This window comes from Channa argus, chromosome 9 (genome assembly GCF_033026475.1).
Source record: "Channa argus isolate prfri chromosome 9, Channa argus male v1.0, whole genome shotgun sequence".
NCBI lineage: Eukaryota > Metazoa > Chordata > Actinopteri > Anabantiformes > Channidae > Channa > Channa argus.
Window position 1 is genome coordinate 9,592,632 of NC_090205.1, and position 15,643 is coordinate 9,608,274.

At 41.0% G+C, this 15,643-nt stretch overlaps 1 protein-coding gene across 2 annotated transcripts; it reads left to right on the forward strand.

Annotated features, from left to right (window-relative positions):
- The first annotated feature begins 820 nt into the window (after positions 1-820).
- Positions 821-15,277, forward strand: med14 (mediator complex subunit 14). Of its 2 annotated transcripts, XM_067516147.1 has the most exons (29): positions 821-1,269; positions 1,780-1,806; positions 1,915-2,020; positions 3,288-3,461; positions 3,608-3,737; positions 3,849-3,977; positions 4,131-4,238; positions 5,132-5,264; positions 5,429-5,579; positions 5,671-5,782; positions 6,224-6,349; positions 6,571-6,649; positions 7,114-7,273; positions 7,409-7,603; positions 9,229-9,363; positions 9,453-9,529; positions 9,676-9,836; positions 10,234-10,380; positions 10,659-10,903; positions 11,025-11,294; positions 11,515-11,764; positions 12,248-12,370; positions 12,590-12,766; positions 12,902-13,140; positions 13,254-13,433; positions 13,570-13,677; positions 13,999-14,124; positions 14,221-14,410; positions 14,548-15,277. In XM_067516147.1, the coding sequence occupies exons 1-29, from the start codon at positions 1,094-1,096 to the stop codon at positions 14,619-14,621; spliced, it is 4,308 nt and encodes a 1,435-aa protein (XP_067372248.1). In that variant the 5' UTR covers positions 821-1,093; the 3' UTR covers positions 14,622-15,277. The 2 variants fall into 2 exon arrangements, with proteins under 2 accessions (XP_067372248.1, XP_067372249.1); XM_067516148.1 differs by lacking the exon at positions 12,248-12,370.
- The last annotated feature ends 366 nt before the right edge of the window (positions 15,278-15,643 follow it).

The following is a 15,643-nucleotide window of genomic DNA, read 5'->3' on the forward strand; positions in this document are numbered from 1 at the left end:
AACAAATCATTAGGCAAGTCGGTAGCACCAGTAGCTGTGCACTGGAAAACACACAGCTCCAAAGTCGGGGACACCTCCAGAAAAGAGACAGAGAGAAGAAGACAGAAGGAGAAGGACAACTAAGGGGGAAAGAACACACAAAGTTAATGTCATATAGTGGGGACAAATACATTTGTCAATGGAGAAGCTCCTGTTGTTGATCAGCTGTGTGTGTCTCTCCTTTTATTTCCCTACTTTCCCCCAGTCAGTCTGCTGCAACACGCACACACACAGACAAACGCACACACAATGGCAGCATTTAGTGTCATTATACTGTTAGAATCTGTGTGTCAAGTTTCCAAAATAAGTCATAAGTAGAGGAGCGTGTAAATATGAATTTCCAGTACCCTGGTTACCTTAATGTATGTAAATGCAGTCAGTGACAATAATGATGCAGTCAACGAAGTTGCAGTCTACCAGTAGGCTATCTGTTGTGAAAAGCTACCACTTTGTAGAATGAACCCTAGAAGGTGTCAACTGAACTGACAAATACCTCCAGATGACGTCACATGGAGGATATTTTCATTTGAGATGTTTTAGTAAAGGGAATGCAGGAGAAAGCTACTCCCTAAACTAGAATGCTATAAATCAAATTGAAAGTCTGTGTGAATATGTTATAAAATCACAGAATGATACCTATTCTTAAAATAAACGTTAACCAAGCAAAAATTACTGTCAAGCCTTGCATTAAATAAACTTGCGCTATTTGGTCCGCGGTTAACCCAGTATGGGCACCAAGTCCACTCCATCGGGCTCCTGTTTGGGTTTTCTTTCCTACCGGCTTTATGGTAATCATTCCCGACAGCAAAGATGGCGGCCGAGCGGCGTTGAGTCCTCTCTGTGCACCTACACAATTTGATATTTATGTGGAGTTTTCCTGTATAACAAGTAAATCAAGTCCATATTGTTAGAGTTGCCTCGAAAAAAGACATGTTGTGATATGATACTGCGAAGAAAGTCTTTTCGCAGGGAGTTAGCCACTAAAACTCAATAGTTTTCCGTTGTAGCGCTGGGTGTGCCTCGGTGAAGCTAACTCACCTACTGTCATTGTAAAATGGCTCCGGTGCAGCTTGGTTCAGATGGGCAGCTCGTCTCACTCGGAGGTCCGGTGCTCTCAGGTCCACAGCCACCACCAACGGGGGCTCCAGCCACCCAGGGGGTCCGACTGAGCCTCCTCATTGAGTTTCTTCTCCAGAGGACCTACCATGAAATCACACTGTTGGCGGAACTGTAAGTAACGTTTTAGCTTAGCCTTGTAGGCCTCAAAGCTAACTAAGCTAACTGGCGGGCCAATCAGCTAACAGTATCCTCAAGGGATGCTAAAATAATCCCTAAAGGCCTAATAAAAAGCTACATTTGGCACCAATCTACAAGTTCCGAGACTCATTTGTATTTGGAATTATTAAACGTAGATTCTATATGCAAAAATGTCTTGATACGAGGGAGCATATAAGTAAACAACATAACATCTGCGGAGTTATCCTTGTGTGTCAAGATATCGAGGTTATAGCTTGTTATGGCCAGTTATTCAGTAGAACTTTTATGGTGGAGGGGAAGCAAAGTATTTGGTACACAAAAACGGATCACCTATGTGTCACCTAAAGTACCTTCAATTGATTATCTTGCTTCTTGTGCACCTATAACAAAGCAGATGAACAGCTTAGTTTGTTGTAATAAAAGCTGACTGATGTGTCAGGAATGCACATTTCGATCAGCTAATATGTTTTTGTTTATTTCCAGGCTTCCTAGAAAAGCAGACATGGAAAGGTATGTCTCTGAATTTAATTCAAAATCGTTTGTTTTAAGTCAGTCATTTTTAAAAGTTTATATTTTTATATGTTAACTTTGAGCTTTGATCTCGGGATTCATTTTTAGGAAAATTGAGATTGTCCAGTTTGCCAGTCGTACCAGGCAGCTGTTTGTGCGTCTGCTAGCCTTAGTGAAGTGGGCAAGCAATGCAGGGAAAGTTGAAAAGTGTGCGGTATGTTGATTTGTTTTTTATCTGTGACTTAAATTGCTTTTCTTTTCTTTTTTTTGCTTGCTTTGTGTATGACTTAGAGGTTGCTTAGGCTGAAAGAGTTAGAAAAACTGTTAAATGTAAATGTTTATTTTCAAAATCAGGAATTTTCTTATGCCAGAGGGGCCTGGCCAAAATGTCAACACAAGAGAAGGGTAACCGTTACATTGGCATGTGTTTTTAATCAAGTATAATAACATAGAACACAACAGAGCAAGACCTGAGAGATAACACATGACTATTTAAAATAAGTATAATTATCATGAAATATTTGCTTAATGACAAAATGTTTCTCTGGTTTGAAAGCATAATTTTTAGTTTCAAGTTTCCCTTTTTTGTTGTTATTTTGTTTTTGCTTGCTAGCAGCACACTGGTGGCCAGTGGTTATCGTGGATGGTGCATTACTGCAGCATCCCAGGTTTGAGTCTGCTAAGGAACCATTGCTGCATAATGTACACCCTCTCCAATGTTTTGTGTCTGTTCTTCACTTGCCCCCAATATATATATATATATATATATATATATATATATATATTTTGGAGTTTTATCTTTTATGTATTTCCAATCCCAAAGTAGAAAATAAAAAGTCAGTGCTGACATTTACAGAGAAATTAAGTGTGCTCTATTGTAAAGACACTTTAGGTGAAATCTGGTCACCGCCATTGTCATTTTCAATAACATTTTTTCAAAAAGGTTTAAACTTTATCACTGGTATTGGTGAGTGATGACGTTGCAACCAAGCCCTACAGCAACAGCACTTTGTTTTAAAAAGTAATTTTACCTCTGTATTATGTTCGCATTTGCACACAGGATCTTACTGCCTTTTTGTCTATTACTCTTTTACGTATTATTTTTAAGTTAAAAAGCTATACATCCCAGATGCCGCCATATTTGTTTTGGCATCAGATCCCCACAATTTTCGTTCTCGCACGATTTGTGGCTTTGTCTGTCTTCAGAATTTCCTTTTGTTTTAGACCATTTATTAAGTGTGTTGCCCACGGGTTACTCAGTCATCAGGTATGTTTTCTTACCAAACTGTCAAAGACTAGAAATCACTGATAGTTGTTGGAAACAGTCTTTGTGTCAACCATGCAGACTTTGAGATTCTTGGCTAGTCTTCTGGTGTTTCCCCAGTTTAGCGTGATGTCTGTATAGATGAATAACATCTGTATAAATGGGTTTCGAAAACGGAATAAAAAAACATCTTGATTTTGCCTCTCTATGGTAACAGATGATTTCCAGCTTCCTGGACCAGCAGACCATCCTGTTTGTGGACACAGCTGACAGACTTGCATCGCTGGCCAGAGATGCCCTGGTCCATGCCCGGTTGCCCAGCTTTGCCATCCCTTTCGCCATTGATGTTCTCACCACAGGTTCATTTCCACGTTTGCCCACATGTATACGAGTAAGTGTTTTTCTCTTCCTTAACATGTTAAGACTAGAACATTCTATAAAAAGATGTTGAGAGATCAAAATCTTAGCTTCAGAGAACTTTGACTATATATATCACTACAATTTTTTCTTTAAGTGTTTGTGTCCATTTTTTGGTAGGATAAAATCATTCCTCCAGACCCTATTACAAAGGCTGAGAAGCAGACCACCCTGAGCCAGCTTAATCAGATTCTGCGACATCGCCTTGTTACCACAGACTTACCACCCCAGCTAGCAAACCTTACAGTTGGTAAATAGCTTATATGAAACCTCTTTAATCACTTTAAATTACTAGATCTTCAAATAACTTAATTAACAGTTTGTTTTTAGCTATGTTGGTCATGTATGTATGTTTGTTTAGCTAACGGGCGCGTAAAGTTTCGTGTGGAAGGAGAGTTTGAGGCCACTTTGACTGTAATGGGAGATGACCCAGATATTCCATGGAGGCTGCTGAAGTTAGAGATCCTTGTGGAAGACAAAGAAACTGGAGGTAAGGCACGCATTCATTTTAACAATGCTGCACACCACAGTGAGTACTATTGACACTATACTTAGTTGCTAAGTTTTTCTCTTTCACTCAACTTGTTTGTCTGTCACCTCGTTCCCATGCTCAATTTGTACCCCCTCCGCCCCACATTGACAGATGGCCGAGCCTTGGTCCACAGTTTGCAGGTGAACTTTATCCATGAGTTGGTCCAGGCACGTCTGTGTGCAGATGAAAAACCACTACAGGACATGTACAACTGCCTGCGTATCCTTTCTTCGTATTTGTTTGTCTGTCCCCACTCCATAACCATTTTTCTGAAAGTGTAGCTGTACTGCTGCTTTCCACTTGGCTTTCATCCAAGGATGGTGTGAATTACTGCAGTAGGGCGGGAGTGGGGGTGGGGGTGGGGGGTGTTTGTAGAGCATATAGAGTATTGACGGGTCAAGCACATGAGTGCCGCATTTCAATGAGAAACACAGCTGCAGAGCCGAATCCTTCTATAGCCCATTTTTCAAAATTAATTATCAAACGACTACCACCCTTTGAAAAGGGCAGCACTGTTCTAAATCATACCACTCAGCCAGGGCACATTAGGTGTAATTAATTCCTTGTGGAGATGTTTGTTTATTACTTGTGTGGATACTGGAAGTAAACAGTTCACTCTTCTCTGTCCATGCTGATATCAAAACAATCTAAACATATCTATTATCAAGTAATGATAATTAGGCCATTTGTGATGTTGTAATCCATACATATGAGAATGATGAAGAGGAGGTTCTCAAGAGACAATCAGAAGTCTTAACACTCATCTGTCTGTGGAAAAATGTAGTGAGAAACAACCATTTGTTAGCATTAAACTAACATCAAAGACTAATCAAGCATGTGAACTGAGCACAATCGTGCTAATCACAATGCTAATCAGTACATCTTTGCACTGCCTTTCCCGAGCCACTGCTAGCAGTGCAGCTTATTGCGTGAAAGAGCAGTCTGTGTTGAGCACAAATACCCCTTTTACCAACAAAGTGTATGTGTCCTGAGGATATGTGTGTACGTGTGACTTGAATGTTAATGAAAAGATGTTTTCTAAGAATTTATTTCTTTTCACCTGGACTTGGTATTTTTCAACAGATTGATTTCTTTAACTGAGCTGTTTCTAGACTCCTTCTGTCTGTCACTGCAGCTAGAGGTGCTCCACTCTCAGACTTTGATGCTTATCAGAGAGCGATGGGGAGACCTTGTGCAGGAGGAGAGATATGTTCCTGCAAAATACCTCACACTCAGTGTCTGGAAGTAAGATTATAGTTTGCAATTACATGAATGGGCATGTACACATGTGTTCACACATAATTGTTAATTTACAATAAGGAGACCTGTAATTTATGCAAAAATGCATTCATACAACTACTAACCCTTACTGACCCATTCTCTATTTTTCTTTCATTTTGTTTTCTCAGCCAACAGGTTTTGGGTAGGAAAACGGGTACAGCACCAGTACATAAGGTCACTATCAAGATTGATGAGTCAGATGGATCCAAGCCATTGCAAATATCTCATGAACCCCCTCTGCCTGCCTGCGACTCTAAATTAATTGAGAGAGCTATGAAGGTAAAGTAGACAGTGCTCCAGTTTAATACAAATTAAAGGCCAGTGTGACCTATTATTTTGCTATGTAAAACATGCTTCTGTCATTTTCTAGATTGACCATTTGTCAGTGGAGAAACTTTTGATCGACAGTGTGCATGCACGGTCCCATCAAAAGCTACAAGAACTGAAGGCCATTCTAAAGGCCAGCAATCCCAGTGACAACTGTATGTATTTGGTTTGTCATTATTAACACCATTTAATGCATTCTTGCAGAAGGCCTCATTTTACACACCTTGAAAAGTAAAATGGCAGGAGTTTTATGGTCTGAAAAGATTTTAAATTATGTTTACATAAGTCATTTAATTCCGAATTACTTAGTGATGTTGAAGAGGCACAGAAAGGAAGCAATGTCTGGAAAAACAGATTTTGTTTTTAATAAAAAAACTTTATTAAGCTTTATTACCTTTTTTAAGATACTTCATTGTATTTACTAAAGCTATGTTTACATGGACATGAGAGAATAAATACTGTTCACATATTCAAAATACCACTTCAGAGAAGTGCTCTTCATGCTTGCCTCACTTTTTTGTACTATTCAATGTACTCTATTAATTGACCTTCTCTTATCTATATTAAAATTGATCTTTTGGTATTGTTTATTTCAGCATTCATCGAAACTGCTTTACCTACACTAGTTATTCCAATACTTGAGCCCTGTGGTCGTTCAGAATGCTTACACATTTTTGTAGACCTGCACTCTGGCATGTTCCAGCCCATGTTGTATGGCTTAGGTAAGTAGGAGCAAACATTACCTCAAAACTCTTTATATATGTCTTTGCTTTGTCCAGTGTGTTGGTTTTAGTACGTTTTTTCATTTGGTTGTGTTTATATAGAACCACCTGGTTTTGTATAACAATGATGGAATTACCAACTTTGTTTCTTGTGGTTCTGCTTTTACTGGTTTGTATATTCAGCTGTGCAAAATTTACACCTGGGGTATTTTTTCCTCTAGATCAGTCCATGCTTGATGACATTGAAAAAACCATTAACAACGATATAAAACGCATTATATCTTGGCTTCAGCAACTTAAGTAAGTGCACCTCTAACTTAAATACATAAGAGCATACAATGTATATTGACATGTAGCAATACAAAGTAAGTTATGATACAAGGGACAGTAGTAGCACTTTGTTTAAAAACAATGATACAGAGTCTAAAGCCTGCTTCTAGCTTGTCAAAAGTGACAAATTTGTGTTTGTAGCTGTCAGTAGCAACACTTTCGTCAGCTGTGTTTCAATTTCCGCTACAATCTAGATGATTGTAATTGCCTCTCAAGTTTCTGTTGAGCTGAGTGGGAGACAAGTCTGCAAAGCTATGTCACAAGGACAATGGAAAGTAGTCAGAGCTGGCCCAGCTGTTTGAATCTGTGTCAGTGGACCATTAGAATCTTGGCATGTAGATGATAGTGTGACTGCTTAGAGCAAGAATGTGAGCTATAATTACTGAGCTTTTTGCAATTTAACTTAAATTGCGAGGCTCTTTCTTTCTGGCCAGGTTCTGGTTGGGGGAGCAGCGTTGTCGGCAGTCTGTGAAGCACCTTCCCACTGTGTGTACTGATGTCCTACACCTCTCTAATTCAGCCTCTCACCCAGTTGGAAACTTGTCTAAACACAAACTCTTCATCAAGCTCACACGCCTTCCGCAGAATTACATTGTAAGTTTTTCACCAACAGAAAGGGCTAAACTAAAATAAAATCCCTTAAGCATAAATTTATTTTTATTAGTATGTGCCTGTGGTACACTCATTTTTATAACTCTTCTCTTTACTACTCCCCATCTCTCTTTGCAGGTGGCAGAAATGCTTGAAGTGCCTCACTGTTCGACTGCATTGCAGTACAAGTACTCTTTCCTGTCTGTGTCTCAGTTGGAAGGAGAAGATGGACCCATGTGTGCACAGCTTCTACAACATTTCAAACCCAACCTAGAACATCTTGTTCAGGACACTACAACAGGGAAAGGCGCCCGACCTGGGAGTAAGAGAAAGGTACCCAATGCTAGAGTACTTATACAAATTTGTATGTTCTTTTCCTTTCGTCTGTTCCCTTTCAGGGGTCGCCACAGGGAATCATGTGCCTCCATCTAACCCTGTCCTCTCCATCCTCTTCTCTCACACCATCATGTCCTCTCTCAATCCATCCATCAATCTCCTCTTTGGTCTTCCTCTAGACTTCCTGCCTGGCAGCTCCAAACTCAGCATCCTCCTACTGATATCTTCACCATCTTTCCTCTGAACATGTCCAAACTGCCTCAATCTGTCCATTCTGACTTTGTCTCCAAAAAATCCAACATGAGCTGTCCCTCTGATGGACTCATTCCTGATCCTGTCCATCCTCGTCACTCCCAAAGAGAACCTCAGCATCTTAAGCTTTGCTACCTGCAGCTCTGCCTCCTGTCTTTTCTTCAGTGCCACTGTCTCTAAGCCGAACAACATTGCTGGTCTCACCACCGTCTTGAACACCTTCCTCATACAATACCGCAGCTCCTCTCTTGGCACCCTATCATAAACTTTTTCTAAATCTATGAAGACACAATGCACTTTTAATGACCTTCTCTGCACTTCTCCATCAGCATCCTCTAAGCAAATACTGCATCTGTTGTACTCTTTCTAGGCATAAAACCATAAAACCAGCCGCTTACCTCTGCCCTTAGCCTAGCTTCCTCTACTCTTTCCCTTGTTCTTAAAAATTGACACCAGTACACTTCTCCATTCCTCGGACGTCCTCACACTCTCCAACATCTTGTTAAACAAACTAGTCAGAAACTCTAGTGCCACCTCTCCTAGACACTTCCATACCTCCACAGGTATGTCATTAGGACCAACTGCCTTTCTACTCTTCATCCTCTTCAACGTCCTCCTCACTTCACTCTTACTAATCTTTGCTACTTCCTGCTCCACACCAGTCACCACTTCTACTCTTTGTTCCCTTTCATTTTCCTCATTCATCAACTCTTCAAAGTTCTCCTTCCATCTTCCTATCACACTCCTGACACCTGTCAATACATTTCCTTCTTTATCTTTAATCACTCTAACCTGCTGCACATCCTTCCCATCTCTATCTCTTTCTCTCGCCAACCTGTACATATCCACCTCTTCCTCTTTAGTGTCCAACCTAGCAAACAAGTCCTCATATATCCAGCATTTTTCCACTCTATCTGATAGTCTCCTCCAGAATATTCCTTACAAACTCCTCTTTCGGGATAATTCCTATATCATATCATGCACAAATTATGTGTTTTGAGGTTTTAATGAATGTTGTGCTGGTTAAGAGGATTGAATTCAGAGAATTTTGATCAAGTCAGAAAAATCTGGGGTAATAAAAAGGAAATACTAAATGCTCTGCCCACCCTCAACAGCTAACAATAACATGTTATACATGATAATGATCCATACTTATTTCTGCCCAACATTATTATACAGTGTAGCTCTGGTGTGGCTCTGACAGCTTTGTTTCTACACTGTATTGCTACAACATAACCATCTACTGAACAACTATAAATAACTTAACAATGTGGCATTGAACATCTTACCCATGTGGAATGGCATTGCTAAAAACAAATCAGGCCTAGAGAATACCTTTTTTTTGTGTGTGTGTGCTTGTTGCTCTGTAGATATGTGGAGACCAGACAGACCCAGAGCCAAAGAAACCAAAGAGGTCTGGGGAAATGTGTGCCTTTAACAAAGAGCTTGCTCACCTGGTGGCAATTTGTGACACCAACATGCCATTTATTGGACTCAGAACAGAGGTAAGTCACTTTACTGCTCTACTTAAAAACATTAGTTATCACAGTCCCGGTCTAATGAAACACATCTATTTCTGCTTGTTTTTGATTAGCTGTCAAACATGGAGATTCCAAACCAGGGTGTCCAAGTGGAGGGAGATGGCAGTAGTCATGCAATACGTCTACTGAAGTAATAGACACAGTCACATGGCCACATGCATGCATTTATGCACACATAACAGCCAAATTTGACTTTTGTGTAAACATGATAAACCAACTAATAACTCAATGTGACTCTATGCTTTTCCCTTTTTTTTTTTTTTTTTTTAAATGCAGGATTCCCTCCTGTAAAGGTGTTGGAGAAGAGACCAGGAAAGCTTTAGGGTCATCTCTTTTGGATTGCACTTTCCGGCTTCAGGGTAGAAACAACCGAACCTGGGTGGCTGAACTTGTGCTGGCCAACTGCCCTCTCAACAGCACACACAGCAAAGAGCAAGGTACACACCATTACAAAGCACATCCATCCATCCATCCGTTATCTGTAACCAGCTGTCATCGGCCGAGAGGCAGGGTCATGGGGGCTGGAGCCCTATGCCAGCTTTCTTACAAAGCATACAACTTGCAAAAAGACTGACAAAAGATATTGTCCAAGTTATGATTGTAAAACGGTCAGTAGCATAAATGCCATTACAATGGATATATGAAAGAATAGGCACTCATTCTTGATGCAGTTGCTGATGCAGCTTTTGTCAACATAGGAACCATGTACTGTAGCAATTGTGCGTTGTTTTTCATAGAGGACCCATTTATCCGAAATGGTTTGTTGCTCTGCTAAACTTGTGGTCTTTTCAGAGAAATATTCATTGAAATCCACACATCTGTTCCCTCTGTTAGCCTCCACGCGGCACGTGTATCTGACGTATGAAAACCCTCTGTCCGAGCCGGTGGGTGGACGAAAGGTGGTAGAATTATTCCTTAATGACTGGAATGCGATTAGTCAGCTCTACCAGTGTGTTCTCAACTTTTCTCGTGCACTGCCAGGTATGCACATCTATAAAGCACTAAAGTTACAGATTATTTTTTCTTTATTTATATAAACCAAATTATTTAAACTGTAATATAAAGGTAAATACAGTCTTCATTTTCTATAGAAGGGTAATCCTTAGAATGGAAGTATAAATCTAAATTTGCATTAACATGAACCATTAGTGTTTGAGTATTACCAAGGTCTGCATTTTTGTATCTCATTGTTGAACTGATGCCTGGCAACAGAAACGGATCAATCTAATATAGCTGCACATTGTGACTGTTTCCCACAGAGATGCCATCTTACTTGAGCCTGTTTGCAGAGGTGCGGCTCTACAACTATCGTAAGTTGGTGCTGTGCTATGGCAGCACCAAGGGCAGCTCTGTCACCATCCAGTGGAACTCCAGCAACCAGCGTTTTCACCTTTCCCTGGGCACAGTGGGGCCAAACTCTGGCTGCTCCAACTGCCACAATATTATACTTCACCAGTTACAGGAGATGTTTAACAAATACCCGAATGTGATGCAGTTGCTGCAGGTACCATGTTAGCACAGTCATGAAAATATACCCACATGTACTTAAAGCTTGACATAAAGCATTGTCTTCTATTCCAACTCAATTGTTTTTTAAGCATTGTTCTAATTATCACTTTCCTTAGGTGCTTTATGACACACAGGCCCCTCTGAATTCAATCTACAAGCTACCAACAGTGCCCATGCTGGGGTTGACCCAGCGCACCAACACTGCCTACCAGTGCTTCTCCATCCTACCCCAGTCACCCACACACATCCGGCTGGCATTTCGCAACATGTACTGCATTGACATCTACTGCCGCAGCCGTGGTGTGGTAGCCATCAGAGATGGAGCCTACAGTTTATTTGACAACACAAAGATTGTAGAAGGCTTCTACCCTGCTCCAGGACTTAAGGTACTCCAGCTTTAGAGGCATAGTTGTGGTCATGAGTAGGAGACTTAATATTTTTAGTGTCTGTATAAACTGCATGACAATCTACAGGTAGGTATGGTTTAACCAACTGAAGTGTTAAAGTATACCTATCTTTCTGTCCAGCCCATAGACTTGGGGCAATGACACACCAAGCTGAAGAATTTTACACATAATTCTGCCTTTTCCTCTTTTCCCTTTTTAGACATTTCTGAATATGTTTGTAGACAGCAATCAGGATGCTCGCAGACGCTCCGTCAACGAAGATGATAACCCACCTTCACCTGTGGGAGTAGACATGATGGACAGTCTTATGAATCAGCTGCAAGCTCAGCAGCAGCCCCAAACACTAAGGGGGGGTGCAGGAGGTGTATACCCACCTCTAACTTCACCACCACCAAATTACCATGCAAATGTCACTCCCTCTCCATCCATGATGCCTACCCAGTCACCAGGTAGTGGGAAATGTGCTACTTTATGTTTGTTCAAATATGTGTGAATGGGTGATATTCTTTGTTTTAGTTTGTCAAGCTGCCATAGAGCATTATGACCAACGGAGCTTTGTTGGTTTATGTTAATGCTAATGTGTCACATTACTGTCATCAATTTTTTTGCTGCATTATGCATTTTTGTTGCAAGCGCAAAATGTGTGTATGTTGGAGAATTAGGAAGATTCTCCAACATTTTAATTGTGTGAAACCATGAAATCAGTATTGTTTATCATGCAATTTTCACGTGCTGCACCACAGAGAGGGAACAAAGTACGTATATAGTTCTGCTCCTTCCATTCCTCCATCTCAGCCCGCCAGCCAGCAACTACAGCCCTTTCGCCCAGCTTTAGCATGTGTGTGCTCAAGTGAGTGTGTGTGAGTCCTCAAGGAGAACTTGTCAACCTTTGAGTCTGACGAGCCCTTTGGTGTGTATGTGTGTGTGCACAGGGAACATCCATACCTCTGGCTCCCCTAGTGGAGCTCTGAGGGCACCCTCTCCTTTCGGTCCCACCCCGTCTCCATCTTCTCTGGGCATAGCCATGGGCCAGACCAGCTTTGCCAGTCCCCACGGTAAGCAGGGGGGTGAACGCTGGCCTTGTGGTAATTCTGGTCTGCTGGGCAAGGGCTGGAATGGGCTGAATATGACATATTGACTAGACACTTGCGCCTGAGTGCAGACACAAGCAAGCATATATATGGAATAGACGTGGCAAACGGTGAATTTCTATGAATCTGTTTATTATGCTAATTGTTCATATGTGGGTTGTGGCTGTCTGCCCCTTACCTCAGGTGCTTTGGATCCCAGCTCTCCATATGCTATGGTGTCTCCAAGCCATAGGGGCCAGTGGCCAGGCTCACCCCAGGTCTCAGGGCCTTCTCCTGGGGCAAGGATCCATGGCATGTCTCCTGGTAACCCATCGCTGCACTCACCAATCCCTGACCCTCATTCTCCACGTGCGGGGTCCAGTAAGTTCTGCTCTCTGCATTGCCTCGCAAAAAGCATATTTTTTTCCTGTTTTGTAATTTTGTAACCTGTTTATTTATCAAGCAAATTGTCATTTATTGTTTTTACAAATTATGTGAATGTCTTCTTTGTTTTAGGTTCACAAGTAATGCCTACCAGTATGCCTCCACCCCGCTTGCTACCTCAGCGCCCCTGGGCTGCCTCCATTCCTACAATCCTCACCCACACTGCCTTGAATGTGCTTTTGCTACCCTCACCAACGCCTTCACTGGTCCCCGGCCTGGCAGGAAGCTACCTATGCTCACCACTGGAACGCTTTCTGGGTTCAGTTATCATGAGAAGACACCTGCAGAGAATCATCCAGCAGGAAGCCAATGTGAGTGTTGAGTTATCCTGATTTTAACAAGGATGATTTTCTTTCCCCCTCTCTTAAGTAGAATTATTTTTTGCATTCGCCTCACTTCACCTCCTCTGTCAACTCTACTCTAGTTGTCCATTGTAAACTCTAACGAGCCGGGGGTGATCATGTTCAAGACTGATGTGCTCAAGTGCCGTGTGGCTCTCAACCCAAAGAACTACCAGACACTGCAGCTCAAAGTCACTCCAGAAAATACAGGTCCCTGGTCTCAGGAGGAGCTTCAGGTGCTGGAGAAGTTCTTTGAGACACGGGTATGTAGACTGTCCAGTTCATAAAATTGTTCAAAACAGACTTAGGACTTTTTTTGTTTGTTTGTTTAATGTGTGTTTAGCTCCTTCACATATAATTACACACTAATCTTTCATTCACCCTCTGTTGTCATTCTAGGTTGCTGGTCCTCCCTTCAAATACAACACTCTAAATGCTTTTACAAAACTATTGGGGGCCCCGACTAACATCCTTAGGGATTGTGTGCGCATCATGAAGCTTGAACTGGTGAGTAGCTGTCGTTACACTAAATGTGATTTTGAATTAGTCATTTTTATTTTTGTAAAAAAAAAAAAATTTATGTCATATAGAAAACATCAGAAAATGTCCACACCATCACAGAAATTGCACAAATAATAAAATATGCAAACTGAACATCCAAGAGCCTCCACACCTCTTCTCCTTCTGTTATGCAAGCTGTGAGATAATAGTGACAGGGACAAATACAACAAATACACTGTAGGCTTTGATAAACCTGACTCTTGTGAGCCTCTGTCTGCATGTATAATAATGTAGCCATACTCGTTCTTCTCATTTCCTTCCCTGCAGTTCCCCGACCAGGCTGCACAGCTGAAGTGGAACGTCCAGTTCTGTCTCACCATCCCTCCAAGTGCTCCCCCCATCGCCCCTCCCGGGACCATCGCTGTGGTGCTTAAGTCCAAAATGCTGTTCTTTGTACGTCTCCAAAATCAGGACATGAGTAAAAAAGGATAATTTCAAACACATCAAAACAACCTTAACTTTGTGCATCTCGTCTGGTTTGTCTCACAGTTGCAGCTGACCCAGCGTATTCCAGTGCCCCAGGAGCCAGTGAGCATTATAGTACCCATTGTGTATGACATGGCCACAGGCCTCACTCAGCAGGCAGACATCCCCAGACAACACAGTTCCTCTGGGGCTGCAGCACTCATGGTCTCTAATCTCCTTAAGAGGTTCAGTGAGCTGCACCCGGCAAGACAGGGTGAGTAGCTGCCCTCCCCAATAAAACATACTAAATAATTTACTGCCCTATAAATGTGATATTAAAAACAATTCTGTTTTTTTTTTTAGGTGTGTTACACAATGTCACTGCTAACACTGAATATTCTTTCTTTGTAGGTGAGTGTACGATATTTGCTTCTGTTCATGATCTGATGGTCAACCTCAATCTTCCCCCTGGCACTCGTCAGTAGAAACGAGGAACTCAGAGCCATTACTGGAACTGGAGCCCTTTTGATACAGAAGATGTGTCCATCCCCAAGTGATGAATAAATAGAGTAACCTGTGGTCTCAACATGTCGAAATCCAGCCACGTGTCCACACTTTCAGCTTCTGGACATTTGAGCTAATGGATAATTGTTAACGGAGTAAAATATGTGCAGTCATGGACCGCAGTCTTTATTCTTGATAGACATTTAAAGGCTTGATTTCCTGCCAAGGTACATCTCGCATGAAGGGGGTAATTTGATGATAAAAACATATGTTTTCATCCAGGCACACTTGTAAACAAGAATATCTATTGAAAATATGGTTGTTTACTAAAAAATGTACATTATTGTATATTTGAGCAGCGAAAATAATCTTTTTGCAAGAGCATTTCCATTTTTTTATGCCACGCTGATATTATTGTAGATGTATTCCTTAGCACACTATTTAAATGTTTTCTTGCCTTTACTTTAAGACCTCTGAAATTGTATTTTTTTTTTTCAAACTCTCACTTTGGATACTGTAAAATTGTGACAAACTTTAAAGGCCAGTTGTATTTTATTAAGACCCATTTTGAGTCATGATTGAAGGATTTTGAGACAGCCTGTCTATCTTTACTATTTAATAAACCAAGTCCACAGTTGGTTTGTGCTTTTAGGATCCTATACTGGAAGTGCTACAGTGGTAAGGAAATTTACTTTGGTAAAAATAGTAATACCACTCTAAGAAAACAATTAAACAAAAGCTTAAGAGTAAATCTTAAAAGTTGGCAACAAAATGCACAAAGCCTAAAAGGTAAGTTGTTACACAGAATCAGTATTAAAGTACAACTGACAGTGCAGCTGCTTTTATGTCTTCAGCAGATACTCAGCCTTCCTCACTAAATGAATTAATTTTAAATTCAACATTTTTCTGTGAAAAAAATGCTGTGTTAGCTCTAGTATTTCAGACTTTGTGAAGTGCAAATATTAGTAGCAAGCACATTTAAATCATTTTGTTTTTTTTAGTT

What these genes read in the sequence shown, in the direction of transcription:
- med14 (XM_067516147.1), top strand. Translation starts at nt 1,094, where the DNA reads ATGGCTCCGGTGCAGCTTGGTTCAGATGGGCAGCTCGTCTCACTCGGA. An exon ending in CAGCAATCCCAGTGACAACT is followed by an intron (nt 5,783 to 6,223) that starts GTATGTATTTGG and finishes TGTTTATTTCAG; the next exon opens with CATTCATCGAAACTGCTTTA. An exon ending in CATGCAATACGTCTACTGAA is followed by an intron (nt 9,530 to 9,675) that starts GTAATAGACACA and finishes TTTTAAATGCAG; the next exon opens with GATTCCCTCCTGTAAAGGTG.